The 17551-nt window shown below is 36.3% G+C and overlaps 1 protein-coding gene across 1 annotated transcript in view; it reads left to right on the forward strand.

Moving 5' to 3' along the window:
• The window catches only part of RASA1 (RAS p21 protein activator 1), a 124332-nt gene that overhangs the window by 53324 nt on the left and 53457 nt on the right, over window positions 1-17551 (forward strand). The window contains exons 2-5 of the mRNA XM_049867235.1: window positions 8054-8206; window positions 9171-9310; window positions 9939-10005; window positions 16102-16219. Coding sequence (XP_049723192.1) covers window positions 8054-8206; window positions 9171-9310; window positions 9939-10005; window positions 16102-16219 — 478 coding nt within the window. The remainder of the gene's footprint in view (window positions 1-8053; window positions 8207-9170; window positions 9311-9938; window positions 10006-16101; window positions 16220-17551) is intronic.

The raw sequence follows: 17551 nt of genomic DNA on the forward strand, positions 1-17551 counted from the left end.
GGTGGATGAATTTATGTCTGGATTTTCAATTCTGTTCCATTGGTCTATGTATCTGTTGTACTAGTATCAGACTGTTTTGACTACCATGATGGTATAATAGGTTCTCAAATCAGGTAGTGTGAGGCCTGCCACTTTGTTCTTCTTCTTAGTAGTGCTTTACTTATCTGGGGCCTCTTCCCTTTCCATATGAAGTGGGAGATTTGTTTCTCCATCTCATTAAAAAATGTCATTGGAATTTGGGTTGGGATTGCATTTTATCTATAGATTGCTTTGGGTAAAATAGATGTTTTCACAATGTTGAGTCTTCCTATCCATGAGCAGGTTATGTTTTTTCACTTATGTAGGTTTCTCTTGGTTTCTTGCAGTTTTCTTTGTATAGGTCTTTTATGTCTCTGGTTAAATTAATCCCTAAGCATTTTATCTTCTCAGGGGCTATTGTAAATGGTATTGATTTGGTGATTTCCTCTTCGAAGTTCTCTTTGTTGGTGTAGTGGAATCCGACAGATATTTGTATGTTTATCTTGTATCCTGATATTTTTCTGAAATCTTTTATTAGTTCCAGTAGTTTTCTTGTGGATTCTTTGGGGTTTTCTGTGTATAAGGTCATATCATCTGCAAATAGGAATACTTTTACTTCTTTATCAGTTTGGGTTGGTAAAATTTCTTTATCTAGGCAAATTGCTCTGGCTACGACCTCCAGCACAGTGTTGGATAAGAGTGGTAATAAAGGGCACCCTTTTCTGGTTCCCCTTCACAAAGGAAAATGCATTTGGGATGATGTTGACTGTTGGCTTTGTATAAATGCCCTTTATTATGTTGAGGAATTTCCTTTCTTTCCCTGTTTTGCTCAGAATGGGTGTTGGACTTTGTCAAATGCCTTTTCTGCATCAGTTGATAAGATCCTGTGGTTCTTGTCTTTTGCTTTATTGATTGTTTTTCTAGTGTTGAAGCATCCCTGCATACCTGGTATGAATCCCACTTGGTCATGGGAAATTATTTTTTTGATGTGGTTGAATTCTATTGGCAAGAATTTTGTTGAGGATTTTTATGTCTAAGTTCATGAGGGATATAGGTCTGTAATTTTTTTTTTTTGTGGTGTCGTTCCCTGGTTTTGGTATCAGGGTTATGCTTGCTTCGTAGAATGAGTTTGGGAGTATTGCACCTTTTCTGTGCTCTGAAATACCTTTAGTAGTAGTGGTGTTAACTCTTCTCTGAAAGCTTGATAGAATTCTCCAATGAAGCTGTCCGGACCAGGGCTTTTTTTTTTGTTGGGAGTTTTTAAATTACCTTTTCAATCTCTTCTTTTGTTACAGGTTTATTTAGTTGTTCCACCTCTGTGTTAGTTTAGGTAGGTAGTGTGTTTCTAGAAATTTTTCCATTTCCTCTAATTTTTCAAATTTGTTGGAGTACCATTTTTTATAGTATTCTGTTAGGTGATTCTTTTATCATCAGTTGGGTCTGTTGTGACATCACCCATCTCATTTCTTATTTGGGTTATTTGCCTTCTGTCCTGTTTTCTTTAGTCAGTTTGGCCAGTTGTGTATCGATTTTGCTAATATTTTCAAAGAACCAGTTTTTTGTCATCTTAAGTCTTTCAGTTGTTTTTCTATTCTCTATTTCATTTAATTGTTCTAATTTTTACTACTTGCATTCATCTGGTGTCCAAGGGCTTCTTTTGCTACTCTCTTTCTATTTGTTTGAATTGTAGGGTTGTTTGATTTTGGCCCTTTCTTATTTTTGGATGTGTGCATTTATTGCTATAAATTGACCCCTGAGCACCGCTTTTGCTGTGTCCCAAAGGTTCTGGTAGGATGTGTTTTCATTCTCATTTGATTCTGTGAATTTCTTCATTGCATCCTTAATTTCATCCATCACACAGTAGGTTTTAAGCAAGGTGTTGTTCTGTTCCCATGTATTTGACTTATTTTTTTCCTTGCTTTTTCTGTTATTGATGTCTACTTTTATGGCTTTAAATGGTCAGAAATGATGCTTTTTAATATTTCGATGCTTTGAATTCTGTTAAGGCTTCCTTTGTGGCCTTTGGTGTATTCTGGAGAATGTTCCCTGTGCGTTGGAGAAGAAAGTATACTTGGCTGCTGTTGAGTGGAGTGTATTGTATATGTTGTGAGATCAAGTTGGTTGATTGTGGCATTTAGATCTTGCATGTATTTATTGAGCTTCTTTCTGGATGTTCTGTCCTTCACTGAAAGTGGTGTGCTGAAGTCTACTCTTACTATAGAGCTGTTTCTCTTTTCAGTGCTGTTAGTTTGTTTTATGTATTTTGGAGTCCTGTCATTGGGCGGGTAAATATTTATTATGGTTATGCCCTCCATGTGTATTGACCCTTTAAGCATTATATAGTATTCTTCCTTATTCTTTGTAGTGGATTTTGCTTTAAAGACTATTTTGTCAGAGATTAGTATTGTCATCCCTGCTCTTTTTTGATTGTTGTTTGCTTGATATATTTTTGATATTTTTTTTCTATCCTTTGAGTTTTAATTTGCTTGTGTCTTCAAGTCTACAGTATGTCTCTTATAGGCAGCATATAGATGGGTTGTGTTTTTTATCCATTCTACCACTTTCTGTCTCTTTATTGGTGCATTTAGTTTATTTACATTCAGTGTAATTATTGATAGGTTTGAGTTTAGTGCTGTCAGTTTGATGTATTTTTTTAATGTGCTTTTGACAGTTTCTTTTTCTCACTTAATTTTCTTTGCTGAGTCGTTCTTCTCTATGTATTTTCTTTTCATCTTTTTCATTGTTGTTGATTTTGTATTTGCTGAGTCTTTATGTTTTTCTTGTGTTTTATTTTGATGTGTTGGATTGTTAGTTTCCTTTGTGGTTACCTTAATATCTACCTTTATGTTTCTAAATTTAAACCAATCTTTTATTTCTTTATATCGCCTTAACTTCCTCTCCATATGGATGATCTGTGACTATATTATTTAGTCCCTCTTTTTTGTTTTAATGTCATGTTTTATGTAATGATATCTCTTTTTCCCTATTTTCAGTGTTTTAGCTTTGACTTATTTTTGTGACTTCACTGTCCAGGTTGGTATCTGGTTGTTCTGTCCTGTGTTCTAGTCTTGGGTTTTATTTGATGTTATTGATTTTCTAACCAGAGGACCCCCTTCAGTATTTCTTGTAACTTTGGTTTGGATTTTACAAATTCCCTATACTTCCGTTTATCTGGAAATGCCCTAATTTTGCCATCATAGTTGAGAGACAGTTTTGCTGGATATATAATTCTTGGCTGGCATTTTTTTTCTTCAATGCTTTATATATGTCATCCCATTGCCTTCTTGCTTGCATGAGTAGTCTGAACTTAGTCTTACTGACTCTCCTTTGTCGAAGACTTTTTGTTTATATCTAGCCCGTCTTAAAATTCTTTTTATTTTTGTTTTTGGCAAGTCTGATGATAATGTCTTGGTAACTTTTTTTACCCTGTGGTGGGGTTCGATGATATCTTGGATAGATAGCTTCTCATCTTTCATGATACCAGGTAAGTTTTCTGCCAACAAATTCTCAACAGTTCTCTCTGTATTTTCTGTTATCTCTGCCTGTTCTCTTACTCCAGTCAGTTGTAGGTTATTTGTCTTGATAGAATCCCACATAATTCTTAGGGTTTCTTCATTTTTCTTTTATCTGATTTTTCCTCATATAAATTGGTGTCTTTATCTTCACTCTCACTTATTCTGACTTCTGTTGCTTCAGTTCTGCTCCTATGACTTTCTATTGAGTTGTCTAATTCTGAAATTTGTTAATCTTTTGGATTTCTGTTTGCTGTCTCTCTGGATTCTTGGAGCCTTTTAAATTTGTTTAATATGCTTTTGTATAACCTTCTTAAGTTCCTCTCTTGCTTTACCTTTGTGTTCCTTGGCTTGTTCTACGTTTTGCCTGATGTCCTTCTCGATTTCTTGAAAAGCTGTATATATTAATCGTGTGATTTGATATTGACTGTTGTCTCCGAGCTATCAGTAAATTACTTTTTTTTTTTTTAATTTTATGTTTCCTTACTGTGTCCTAGCTTCTTGTTTTGTTTTAATGTGTCCAATAGGCTGGTAGTGTGAGCTAGTTTGATTATTGGCATCTTGGAAGCTCTAGTGTCCTGTCACCAGGTGGTTAGAGCTGTTAACTAGGTATGTGAGCCCAGGAGTCTGTTCACTTTTCTTGTATGGATTCAGCTAGGTGTCCAGATAGTAAGTCACCAAGTGTGTATTGTAGGCTCTACCTACAGTCCTAGATGAACGGGGGTGATTGGTGCAGGCACAGGTTTCTGGGTGCAGTAGGGGGTCATGCACTGAGTAAGGGAGGAGGCTGACAACCGCCCTTGAGTGTCTGTGAGGAAAGCATGTCTGTGTTCCATAGAGTGCATAGGTGGGTGGGTTTTGCAGCTGGCTTATGGGCACCCAATGCTGTTGGCTCTAAGGATTAGACGGCACCACTTATTCTTGGATCTCCATTGCGGGTGGTTAGGTATTGTGGGCAGAGCCAGCAGTCTCCAGGCCTCTGATGTGCATAGGTGAGGACCCTGCTTGATAGGCAGAGCGATGTCCAGTCTCATGAACCTACATCTCCACCATGTAGCTGAAACAGTTGAAGTTAGACTTCAGGTATATACCCTGTTGTACTGTGCTAATGAGGGTCTACACTGTTGAAATGGGTCCACACGTCTCTGGAGGGGTGAAAGACATTCAAAATCTATGGACCCCTTAAGCCTGTGCCTAGGCAAAGGAGCTGTTTCTGCTTTGAGTTCGTGGCTTAGGGGAGTCCGCAAGTTATTTTTTCCTTGTTTGTTAATTTGTTCCCTCTCCAGGGCCAGGAGAATGGCTCAGGGTAAGTGTTGAGTCCTTCTTCCGGCCTAGGGGATGCAGCCGGCTGGGACCCAGTGTAGAGCAGGAAGGCAGCAGGTAAGTGGGAGAGAATTTTTTCCTGCAGAGGTATTTTTGGGCCGTGCAGGTACTTATCTGCTGCTGATTGCGGGCGGCTTCTTGCTTGTTCTGGAGTGTTGAGCACACTCTGCGCTGCTAGTTCTCTCAGGATGTGAAAAAATGTTCCAAATGTGACTGCTTGCCTTGTGGTGCTTGTGCCAGCCGAATTGGCATATGGAGTGCTGGTTCCCACTGGGTCAGGTCTGACAACCCTTGCTGCTTTTGTACCATTTCTCTCTCCCCCTGCTGCTCAGTCCGGTTCCTCAACTTTGCCTTTGATGTTCAGGGTTCCTAGCTTGTTTTTATATGTAATCGATTCACTTGTTTTTTCTGGTCTTTGTTGTAAGAGGGACCACAGGAAGTGTCTGACTGCTCCGCTGTCTTGGCCCTACCTCTAATTCAAGAAATTTTGACTTTTGATTAAGATCATTAATTTTTTTCCAGGACAACCAGAGGTTTTTGAAAATGAAATGTTTTAACAGTATTGGAGAGTCAGAATCAACTGCATATATGCTTACTAGCCAATTGGCGGATACTTTAATTGCAGTGTATAGTCATAATCAGGAATTGACATTTTTTGCTTTATGTGCTTTTTGACATGAAAGGGAATATTCAGCAAACAAAGTTGTTTATTTAAAGTTTCTGTCTTGAACTGAATGCCGGTTTTAATGCTAGAATCTGACAGAAAGTACATAGATATAAAAGCAGAAACACCACACAAATAAATACGCCTTTTATGTATCAGTAAAAGTCTTTAGTCAGGGGTAGCACAGTGATTGTGTAAGTCTGCACTTTTTTGTGGCATCTTTTTTTTTTTTTTTTTTGCGGAAACCCTGATGGCGTATTGGTTTAATCATGGTGAGTTCACAAGATGAAGGGAATTACTAAATCTTTTAATCTTGACATTTTACATAAAACAACTCAGATTTAGCAAATACCAAGTACACAAAAATAGGGACTTTATTTAAAATTGTCCTTAGTTTTTCCTTTTGATATGTAAATCTGCTTTCTGGGATAACTTCACTAATGTCCTAGTTTTGTTATCTGAAGCAGATTCCTGTCCTGTGTGGCTTCTTGTCAGTAAAGACACACCCAAGCAAGGAGAGAGGAAGAGCATTATTGCAAAGCGTGCAGGCAAGGTGCGAGATTTTGCCTCCCTTTGTTCAAGCTCCCTGAAGAAAGGGAGGCAGAATCTTTTATACTGTCCTTTCCAGAGAAGCACATGCAAACATCAAGTACTATATAGGTTATCATGGTGTGCAGGCACAATAAAACAAATTGCATTTTTTTCCCCTTAGTATGTACAGAAAATGGTAGATAAGTTCTGCCCTAGGTAGAGATTTTAGTTTTCAGCTAGGTCTTAATGAGGCTTAGGTTACTTTAGGACACTTTTGAGGTTAATAAACTGATTTTAACTGGTTTCGGCTGATGTAAGGCAGAAGCAGAGTTACTGGCAGTGCTCAAGGTCTTGATGATAGTGGACAGGAGGAGCAGGTCTTGCTTCATAGTGGGTGAGCAGCTGCTGGCTGTGCTTACTATCAGTTTCACAGTCAAAGGATGTCCCTTATTTTTTCACAACTAAATCAGCTTCTAGTTTGGAATTTCAAAATTCTTATCCTGATACTATTATTATTAAAATATAGCTTTTCAAAGGATCTTTAGTCATCATTAGTCTAAACTTTTCTTTTTAGATACAAAAACTGAGCTCTTGAAAGTGAAATTTACTTGCCAATAATCTCAAAGATAATTGCTGAACTGTGACAGGATCTCAGAGTAACACAGTTTTGATTTTTTCCCCCATTTTTCCTCATAGCAACAGTTTACTGTCATGTTTTTCTTTTTAAGGTATAATGAAACCCCATGATTAAGTTTTTTATTGTTTTATCTTGTCTTATGCACAGGCCTCTAAATAAATCAGCTGATGTTTAGAGGAAAACAATTTTTTGAGAAGTTTCAAGTTCTTGTTTTTTAAAATAAACAGATGTCAAGAAAAATAAACTTTAATTACAGAAAACTTACAAAAACAAAGTGACATAATAGTTTTACAGTTGGCTTATGGAATAGTTTTATAATTGGCTTATGGCTAATTATTAAATACATTGATGTAATATGAATGTGTAGTTTCCATTGAATGTTTCAAGGTAGAAAAGACGTATCTAAGGATAAGTTTGGATGGTTAAAGTATCAAAAAAGTAAAAATATTGCATAATAATTACTTCATAGATTTGTAACTATGCCCATATGGCAATTCTAATCTTTTTAATAGGTATTCTTCTGTTTATAGGGTTGCTGTGAGTCAGAATCGACTGGATGGCAATGGGTTTTCTGTTTATATCAATTTATGAGGTTTTTTTATAGGCATAGGTTGATATAACTGATAATACTGGAGTTAAAGCCAAGTCATTTAAGCAGATCATCTGGCAGTATGGTAAATAAAATATATTTAAATTGAGAGCAGAAAGATAAAGGGACAAAGGTGCTATTTATTCTGCATGTTTGTTAGATGAATTTGGAGAAGGGAATTCAAATGTATGGTCATGGAGTAGATTGTCTTAGGATCAAAGAGAATGATCAGCTTGATTTTGAGATAGGAAATCAGAATGGCACCCTTTAGGCGGTGTCATTCTGTTTCCCTATCCCCAGAGCACAAGCACTAAAATGGAATAAAGACTGTTAGTTTACTCATTGGTTTCATGTGCTTTGTTATATCAAGTCTTGGTTCCTTAGTATATAAAAAATATAGAGAGGTAAAAAAATAATTCATTTCCATTTGTCCATCTTAGTCTTATTTTTATAAGTAATGATTTGATTGTAATCTGTTTTTATCTCGGAACAGATAGACAATCCCGGAAGTAGGGACATGGACAGGATTGGAAGAGGCTCATATATGTATATAATTGAACTTATAAAACAAATTATTAACTAAATTTTTTTGAGAAAATTATAAGAGATTACAAAAAATTGAGTTAAAATGGAAATAACTGGTTCAAAGTGAAACGAAACTAATGTTCAAGTTACATTCAGGTTTTCAAAACCTCTAATAGTATGTTTTTCAGCCACCAATGGTAGTTTTATGGCTGCCATATTTATTCTAATCTCTTAATCCCCCCTCCCTCCCGCAGGTGGTATCATGGAAAACTTGATAGAACTATAGCAGAAGAACGCCTCAGGCAGGCAGGGAAGCCTGGCAGTTACCTTATAAGAGAGAGTGATCGGAGGCCAGGGTCCTTTGTACTTTCATTTCTTAGCCAAACAAATGTCGTCAACCATTTTAGGTAAGTCTTTATTACTATTATGAGACTACATAGTATAGCTATATTGATGTAAATGTAGTATTCATAAATACAGCTGCTTTCATAAAAATGAATGACTTCAATGATATTTAAGTAATAGAGAAGTTTGTGTTCAATTAAATGATTTAATCAGTGATTTAGAGTAGATATTGTTGAATGTTTACTTTTTTTTAAAAAAAACAGTATTATTGGATGTTATTGTGCTAATCTGAAATATAATTACAATTATCATTTTTAAAGTGGTAAAACTGAAATAAAGGAAATATATAGTTTTAGACTATACAGTTACAGAAAATATAGGAAACTATTTAAAAGTAAAGGTGTATGCCCTTTAATTCATTCTAGCTTCTCTTTTTTGAAACTCTTTACAAACATTTATTTCAGTTCAGTAGTGTAGATATCAAAGTCTGTATGTATACATACATTATATTCTATTTCATTTTTATGGGAGAAATTGAAAAAATAAATGTCATCTAGGGCCTGTAATGTTAATGATAAAATGTGTATCCTTTATTTTTAGATTTTAAAATAAGCTTTTGAGTAGTATCATATGTAGTATGTGAAATTATTTTTATACTTTGAATATTTTAAGAGATCTGTAAGCTACTCTTAGAGAAAAATTGTTAAAATTGCAAATTTAATCTTAAATATGAAAAATGGGGTCTGTATCCGAGGGTGAATTTTCAAATATTTTAATGTATTTTGTAATTGAGATTTATAGTCTGATATGTATATGAAATGCATACATATGTATATTTTTAAGACAAATGACCAAATAATTTACATATGAGGAAGATAGGGAATATTTTAAAATGGTGATACCATTGAAGGAAAATAGTATGAAAATTAGGTATTAATAATTTTTTTTTATAAATTTATGAAAGTTGGTCTTCAGAATTCGCTGTAAAGGTTTGTATTACACTGTATTTTTTCCCTGTACAAATAGGATTATTGCCATGTGTGGAGATTACTACATTGGTGGAAGACGCTTTTCTTCACTGTCAGACCTAATAGGTTATTATAGTCATGTTTCTTGTTTACTTAAAGGAGAAAAATTACTTTATCCAGTTGCACCACCAGAGGCAAGTCAAACTTGAATAAAATATCTTTCAAAGCTTTTATTATTGCAGTTTAATAATGTGCTTCATTCTTGTTCATTTACTTTTGATGTTTGTTATAATTCCAAGAAGTAATTGTTGTATTAAATTTTTAGTTACAGTGTTGGTTAGAGCAAAACTGGTAACCTGTGTTTAAAAAACAAGGAGTAATTTTGTATTCAAGTACTGAGGTTTTTTACTTTTAAATTTAAAATACCTGTGGCGATAGATAGCCTAACAAATACTTTTGAATGAATCGAGGAGTAATTATTGATGTCATAGTGCTATCCTGTAGTTGCTGCAGGATTCTGAAATGCCTCCTGTATCATCAGAGAAATGCTTATTGATGTGTTCTGTGTAGTTTATTTAAAATTGAAATGACTGCTATTTAGTAAAAACATTGTTTACGCTGTTAAGAATTTTGGTGTAAATAAGAAGACATTTCTAAGCTGTGTACATTTAAGTCGTTAAAGTCTCATTAAAAAGTGATTTGGATGATGCTATAGAATTTGTAATGTGGACTCTTATTGGCTTTAACTGTGTGTGGACATACATCTTTTGACTTTGAGACAATTATTTATCTTTTTAAAAGCATTATTTTTATGATTTTTAGCCAGTAGAAGATAGAAGGCGTGTGCGAGCCATTCTACCTTACACAAAAGTACCAGACACTGATGAAATAAGGTATTTTATAATATGTTGTCATTTATAGGCATTTGACATAGGCATTTGAAAGAGCTGGAATTTGAAGATTATTGCTGTTGGACTAGGAATGTTTTGGAATTTGAGGAATTAGCATATAGCAAGGTAGAAATACCTTTAATGTTGGATCCTTTGTTCCTGTATTCCTGTATTGGCTTATCTGTTCAGATGGTGGATTTGGATCAGAGTGACCACTGAAGAGATGTCAGGAGAAAGAACTTAGCTTTTATTAAATTACCTCTGACTAAGTAGGAATAGTTCTCTTGTAATATAATTTCTATTTCCACATGACATTTATGCCCCAGCTGTGAATGGTGCTCAAACGATCATTAGTCTTCTATTTTACATAATGGGTGAATAATTTTAAATGTTAAGAATATTATAGAACTATAGAACTTTATTATTATTATCAAATTGTCTTTCTGTAACCTAACTTTCCAGTATTATTTCCCACTGATAAAATGTTAAGGCTACTTTTGAATAATTACTCACTCTGAGTATATAATTTCTCATTGAACTCGACAGCAGCATTTAAAATACAGTGAAAACTTATTTTATGATGCTAAAGAATTCCGGGAATATGGTAGTCAGAAAAACAAAGACATGGGTATCTGGAATTTCAGAATAGGAATTCCAGTTTTACACGATTGTCCTCAAAATGTTGATTTCTTATTTAATTCTTATCTGTACACCTTAAGTTGCGATTTACACTGGGAAAGTCAGTAAAAGAAAGGAAAGAAATGTGTATAGTAAAGGAGAATAACCAAACCAAACCCATTGCTATCGAGTCAGTTATGACTCATAGCAACCCTGTAGGTCGGAGTAGAACTGCCCCATAGGGTTTCCAAGGCTGTAAATTATTATAGAAGCTGACTACCACATCTTTCTCTCCTGGAGGAGCTGGGTTTGAGTCACCAACCTTTCATTTAGCAGCTGAGTACTTAACCACTGTACCACCAGGGCTCCTTCAAGGAGAAAAGCAGTGAACTAAAAGTTCAAGAATTCTAGATAATTTGGAAGTTCCTTATGGGATCATCTAGGACAGCAGTTCTCTAAGTGTGCTTCGTGTAACCCTGGGGATTCTTGAGACCCTTTCAGAGGGTCCATCAGATCAAAACTGTTTTCATAACATTACTAAGACATCATTTGCGTTTTTTACTGTGACATTTCACTGATGGTGCAAAAGCAATAAAGGATGAAACTGCTGGTGTCTTAGGACAGATCAAGGCAGTGACATCACACTGTTTATTACTTGTCACCGCCACACACTTGCAGTCAAAAAAATAAATCTGTTATGTCTGCTTTTGACCAGCAAGTGAAACTTGTCATTTTTAAGTTCTTTTTTAATAAGCACGTGCTTTTTACGTACTCCTAATTATTTTCTTTAATGTACTTATTGAGGTGGTTCTAGAAAGTAATGATTTATTTGGTTAAATGATGATATCTGCTGCCATTCAGCTAGTAATATATTGGTTGCCATTGAGAAGGGCTATAGAATCAAGACAGAAAGCATTAATTTGTGTTTATTTAAATATAGAGTGCGTTTAAAGGGCCGCGTACAAGTTGGTTTCTGGAATTTGTCATAGAAACAATGAAATTTCAGTCTAGAGAAAAACAGTCAAGCTTTCAAGGGTATGAAAGGTAGACTTATTTAATAGAATTTTGATTTGCAGATGTTAAGACTGAAAGGAAAATTGTTGAAAAATACATGGCAGATATGGATAAAGGTATAGGGTGAATGGTCACGTCCAACCAATATTGGTACCTGAGTGGGTAAAATCAAATCTCCAAGTCTCTGACACTTAAGCTGTTAGGATCAATCAAACCAACTCAATTTAGTTCTTTTTCCAAGTGTTCCACTTCTGTTCTGACACGAGCTGCACGTGCAACACATCATCTAATCTTAACCACCTAGAGCTATGTCAGCTCTCACAAGTTAAAGGCGCATAATCTTCCGATTGCCAAGTTGACCAGGACTTAAGATGCCAGCCGCAAAACTTGGGAGTCACCACACCTCACTTCTGACCTGCTCTGGCTACAAATTCTGTGTTTTCACACTACCCCTTCAGGATGCCATCCATAAGCTTGGAAGCTTCCACAGTACCTCATTTCTGATCTGGCTTCCACTGCTCTCTCTGGTTCAGTAATTCATTAGAACAAGTCACAGAACTCATGGAAAGCACTATAGTTTTCACAGTTTTATTATAGCAAAAAGGATACAGCTGAAGAGACACATAGGGCAAGGTCTAGGAAGATTCTCAATGCAGAGCTCCTATGCCCCAAAAAGGAAGGGATGTGCTACCCTCCCTTTTGTTCGTCAGTGCTGTTCACTATTCAGGAAGCTCATGAAGCTTCAGTGCCTAGAGAGTTTATCCTTGGGGTCACTTTATGTAATTCAGACTCCAGCCCCTCTCTCATGTACAGTTGATATAAAGAGGTTGATATCATGAGAGCCAGTTAATAAGGCTATGGTTCAAATTTATGCACCAACCACTAGGGCCAAAGATGAAGAAATTGAAGATTTTTACCAGCTTCTGTAGTCTGAAATTGATTGAACTTCCAATCAAGATGCATTGATAATTACCAGTAATTGGAATGGCAGAAAGTTGGAAACAAGGAATAGGCAACAGTGGTTGGAAAATATGGGCTTGGTGATAGAAATAATTCCAGAGATAGCATGATAGAATTTTACAAGACTAGAAACTTCTTCATTGCAAATACCTTTTTTCAACAATATAAACAGTGACTATACGCATGGACCTCGCCGGATGGAATACACAGGAATCAAATTGACTACCTCTGTGGAAAGTGGAGAGGATGAAAAAGCTCATTATCATCAGTCAGAACGATGCCAGGGGCCGACTGCACAACAGGCCGTTAATTGCTCCTATGCCAGTTCAAGTTGATGCTTTAAGAAAATTAGAACATGTCCACAAGAGCCAAAGTACAACCTTGAGTATACCCCATCTGAATTTAGAGACTACTCAAGAGTAGATTTGATGCATTGTACACTAATGACAGAAGACCAGACGAGTTCTGGAATGACATCGAGGACATCATACATGAAGAAAGCAAGAGGTCATTGGAAAGAAAGAAAAGACCTAAGTGGATGTCAGACTCTGAAGCTTGCTTTTGGATGTAAAATAGCTAAAGGAAAAGGAAGAAATAGTGAAATAAGAGAACTGAACAGAAGATTTCAAAGGGCCGCTCAAGAAGACGAAGTATTTCACCTGGAGTTGGAAAACCAAAAGTGAAGAACATGCTCGGCATTTTTCAAGCTGAAGGAACTGAAGAAAAAATTCACGCCTTGAATTGCAATAATGAAGGATTCTAAAGGGAAAATATTAAACAATTCAGGAAGTATCAAAGAAGATGGAAGGAATATACAGTCACTGTACCAAAGACAATTAGTTGACATTCAACCATTTTAGGAGGAAGCATATGATCAGGAACCGAAGATACTGAAGGAAGAAATACACGCTGCGCTGAAGGCATTGGCGAAAAACAAGACTCCAGGAATTGGCGGAATACCAATTGAGATGTTGCAACAAATGGAAGATGATGCAACACTGAAGCACTCACTCATCTCTGCCAAAAAAGTTGGAAGACAGCATCCTGGCCAACGGACTGGAAGAGATCTATATTTGTGGCCATTCCAAAGAAAGGTGATCCAACAGAATACAGAAATTATTGAACAATATCATTAATATCACACAAAATAAAATTTTGCTGAAGATCATTCAAAATCAATTGCAGCAGCACATCAACAGGGAGCTGCCAGAAATTCAGTCCGGTTTCGGAAGAGGACGTGGAACAGGCTGTCTTAGCCATCTAGTACTGCTGTAAGAGAAATACCACAAGCGGATGGCCTTAACAAAGAGAAATTTATTCTCTGACTGTCTAGTAGGCTAGAAGTCCAAATTCAGGATGCCACATCCAGGGGAAGGCTTTCTCTCTCTGTCGGCTCTGGGGGAAGGTCCTTGTCATTAATCTTCCTCAGGTCAAGAAGCTTCTCAGCCCAGGAACCTTGGGTCTAAAGGACATGCTCTGCTCCTGACATTGCGTTCTTGGTGCTCACTTTTCATTTCTCTCTCATATTTCATAGGAGATTGGTCCAAGACAAAATCTAATCTTGTAGATTGAGTTCTGCCTCATTAACATTACTGCCGCTAATCCCATCTCATTATCACAGAGATAGGATTTACAACACATAGGAAAATCACATCAGACAAAATGGTGGACAATCAGACAATACAGGGAATCATGGCCCAGTCAAGTTAACAGATATTTTGGGGGGATACAATTCAAGGGATGTTATCGCTGATGTCAGATGGATCTTGGCTGAAAACAGAATACCAGAAAGATGTTTACCAGAAAGATGTTTATTGACTATGCAAGGCATTTGACTGTGGGTCATAACAAATTATGGATAACATCACGAAGAATGGGTGTTCCAAAACAGTTGCGCTCAGGCAGAACCTGTACATAGACCAGGAGGAGGCAGTCATTCGAACAGAGCAGGGAGATACTGAGTGGTTTAAAATCAGGAAAGGTGTGTGTCAGGATTGTATCCTTTCACCATACTTCTTCAGTCTGTGTGCTAAGCACACCGTCAGAGAAGCTGGACTATATGCAGAAGAATGGGGTATCAGGATTGGTGGAAGACTCTTTAACAACCTGCATTATGCAGATGATACAACCTTGCTTACTGATAGTGAAGAGGACTCGAAGCACTTACTGTTGAAGATCAAAGACTATAGCCTTCAGAATGGATTACACCTCAAAATAAAGAAAATCAAAATCCTCACAACTGGACCAATAAGCAACATCATGCTCAAAAGAGAAAATGCTGAAATTGCCAAGGATTTCATTTTACTTGGATCCACGGTAAGCACCCATGGAAGCGACAAGAAATCAGACGTCGCATTGCATTGGGCAAATCTGTAGCAAAAGACCTCTGTAAAGTGTTAAAAAGTGAAGATGTCACTTTAAGGACTAAGGTGCCCCTGAACCAAGCCAAGATATTTTCAGTTGCCTTATACGCATGTGAAAGCTAATTGAAGAAGAAGGAAGAAGAATTGATGCCTTTGAGGCATGATGTTGGTGAAGATTATTGAATACTATGGACTGCCAGAAGAACATACAAATCTTTCTTGGAAGAAGTGCAGCCAGAAATCCCATTAGAAGCAAGGATGCCGAGAATTCGTCTCACATACTTGGTATACATTATCAGGAGAGACTAGGCCTTGGAGAAGGACAACATGCTTGGTAAAGCAGAGGGTTAGTGAAAAAGAGAGACTCTCAGTGAGATGGATTGCCACAGTGGCTCCAACAGTGGGCTCAGGCATAACAACGATCGCAAGGATGGCGCAGGACTGGGCAGTGTTGGGTTCTGTTGTACGTAGGGTCCCTGTGAGTTGGAACCGACTTGATGGCACCTAATAACCATAACAACAACAGGTTACAGGTTGTGTGTGTGTCCCTGTACTCTGAAGTCGATGATAGGAATGATATGCATGCATTCTCATATCCCTTGGTATCACTTTCAGAGAAAGAAGAATATACTGGTTGGATCATGAGTGTCTGAATGAATTAAATAGGCCCTAATGGCTTTATTAGAAAAGTGTTAATTTATATAAGTATGTGCATGATAAAGCTATTTGTCCTTGTCTAAAATAAAGTTTTTCTGAAGTAAATATCTTGTGTATGCATAATGAGTTAGTTATATTTATTATTTTATATCTTGTCTATATCTGAATTTATTCAGGTCTCCTATTTTTAAATTCAGTGTTCTTGGAGTTACAGTTTTCCAAAGTTTCGATTTGAATCTAACAGTAACCCAGTGATTAGATATTTCAGGTACCATTTTCATACCCATTTTACTGATGAAGAAATTAAGATCCAGATTATTAAGTATCTTCAGAGTTTTACATGTAGATTACAGAAACAGCACAAAAGTCTAGGGTATTTGACTTTAATCCTTTGTATTTTTGAGTATCACTTTGATATAGTACATGATTACTTAAATTTCCATAATTTAAAATTTAATTTTAATAAGCTCATAATTGCTATTTTCAGCTTCTTAAAAGGTGATATGTTTATCGTCCATAATGAATTAGAAGATGGATGGATGTGGGTTACAAATCTAAGAACAGATGAACAAGGCCTTATTGTTGAAGACCTAGTAGAAGAAGTGGTAAGTTTTATTCTTCTCCATTCCAGGATTCTAAATATTTTGTAAAAGTGTGAAACTTGTCTGTAATGAGTGAACTTTGCTATGGACAGATTTAATTTATGAAAGACTTCAATTCTTCAGTACAGGGAATTTTTTATTAAAGCGTGTTCTGTATTAGTTGTTGTTAGGTGCTGTCTAGTTGCTTCTGACACATGATAACCCTGTGTACAGTGGAACAAAACACTGTTTGGTCCTGTGCCATCCTCACAATCATTGCTATGTTTGAGTCCATTGTTGAAACCACTGTATGAATCCATCTTGTTGAGGGTCTTCCTCTTTTTCACTGATCCTGTACCAGTGATGTCCTTTTCCAAGGACTGGTGCCTCCTGATAACAAGTCCAAAGTACGTGAGAGGAAGTCTCACCAGCCTTCTAAGAAGCATTCTGGCTGTATGAGTAGTAGTCATTTTTAGTAAATGCTTTTTATTTATATGGAAGATTACCAAGTCAGGGTGTACGTATACTATGTAGTTTTCAGTTTTGGAAACCTTTCATGGTTTCCTGTGAATTCAAAATATATTACGATTTTGTGCTTATATCTATCTTTTTTTTATCTTCTCAGTCTTTCTTGTAAGTGAAGTTCAGATAACCATTATGTTGCACTGACCATGGATTCTTAAATGATTGCACGTGTTTGGTTTCACATTCCTTATCTCCCAAATACAGTGAAACCTGTGAGAGCTGGACTTTACTGGACTGCCTCGTTTTCCTGGATTTCACAACTTTTCTGCCTTTCATAGGATGTATTCTTACCCATTTTAGGGCTCATTTTAGTGGAGAATATTTGAGTTTTCATTCTCTGGCAGGCTTGCACTTTACACAAGTTCCAGCTTTTGCAGGTTTTACTGTATATGTATAATTTTCTGGTAACCTTGGAAAAATTTAGTTATGTGAGTTTTAACCATATTATCAAATGCTTCTACATTTTGAATATTCTTGTTTTTATTGCCATCACATAATACATTATCAGTAGTTGTATTACACAGTATAAACTACCATGTTTATGCGTTTTTAGATAGCTGGTCAGCATTCAGACGGCGTTTGGCATTTCAGAGACAATACTCGGTATCACTGAAATATATCAAACATTATAATTTTGGTATTCACACTCCCCTTTTGAATTTTTCTAGTGGAATGGAATGGTTTTGTGTTATTTTTACAACCCTCGGAGCTGCTGTTTTTAAATTATGCCACAAACCTGGTAATATGCTGCTCTGATTGTTCTGCTCTGCTTGTAGCTCTGATTATTGCTCCATGAAGATGGCAAGGGATAATATTTTTCTTTGCTATTCT

Source organism: Elephas maximus, chromosome 2 (genome assembly GCF_024166365.1).
Source record: "Elephas maximus indicus isolate mEleMax1 chromosome 2, mEleMax1 primary haplotype, whole genome shotgun sequence".
Classification (NCBI taxonomy): Eukaryota; Metazoa; Chordata; class Mammalia; order Proboscidea; family Elephantidae; genus Elephas; species Elephas maximus.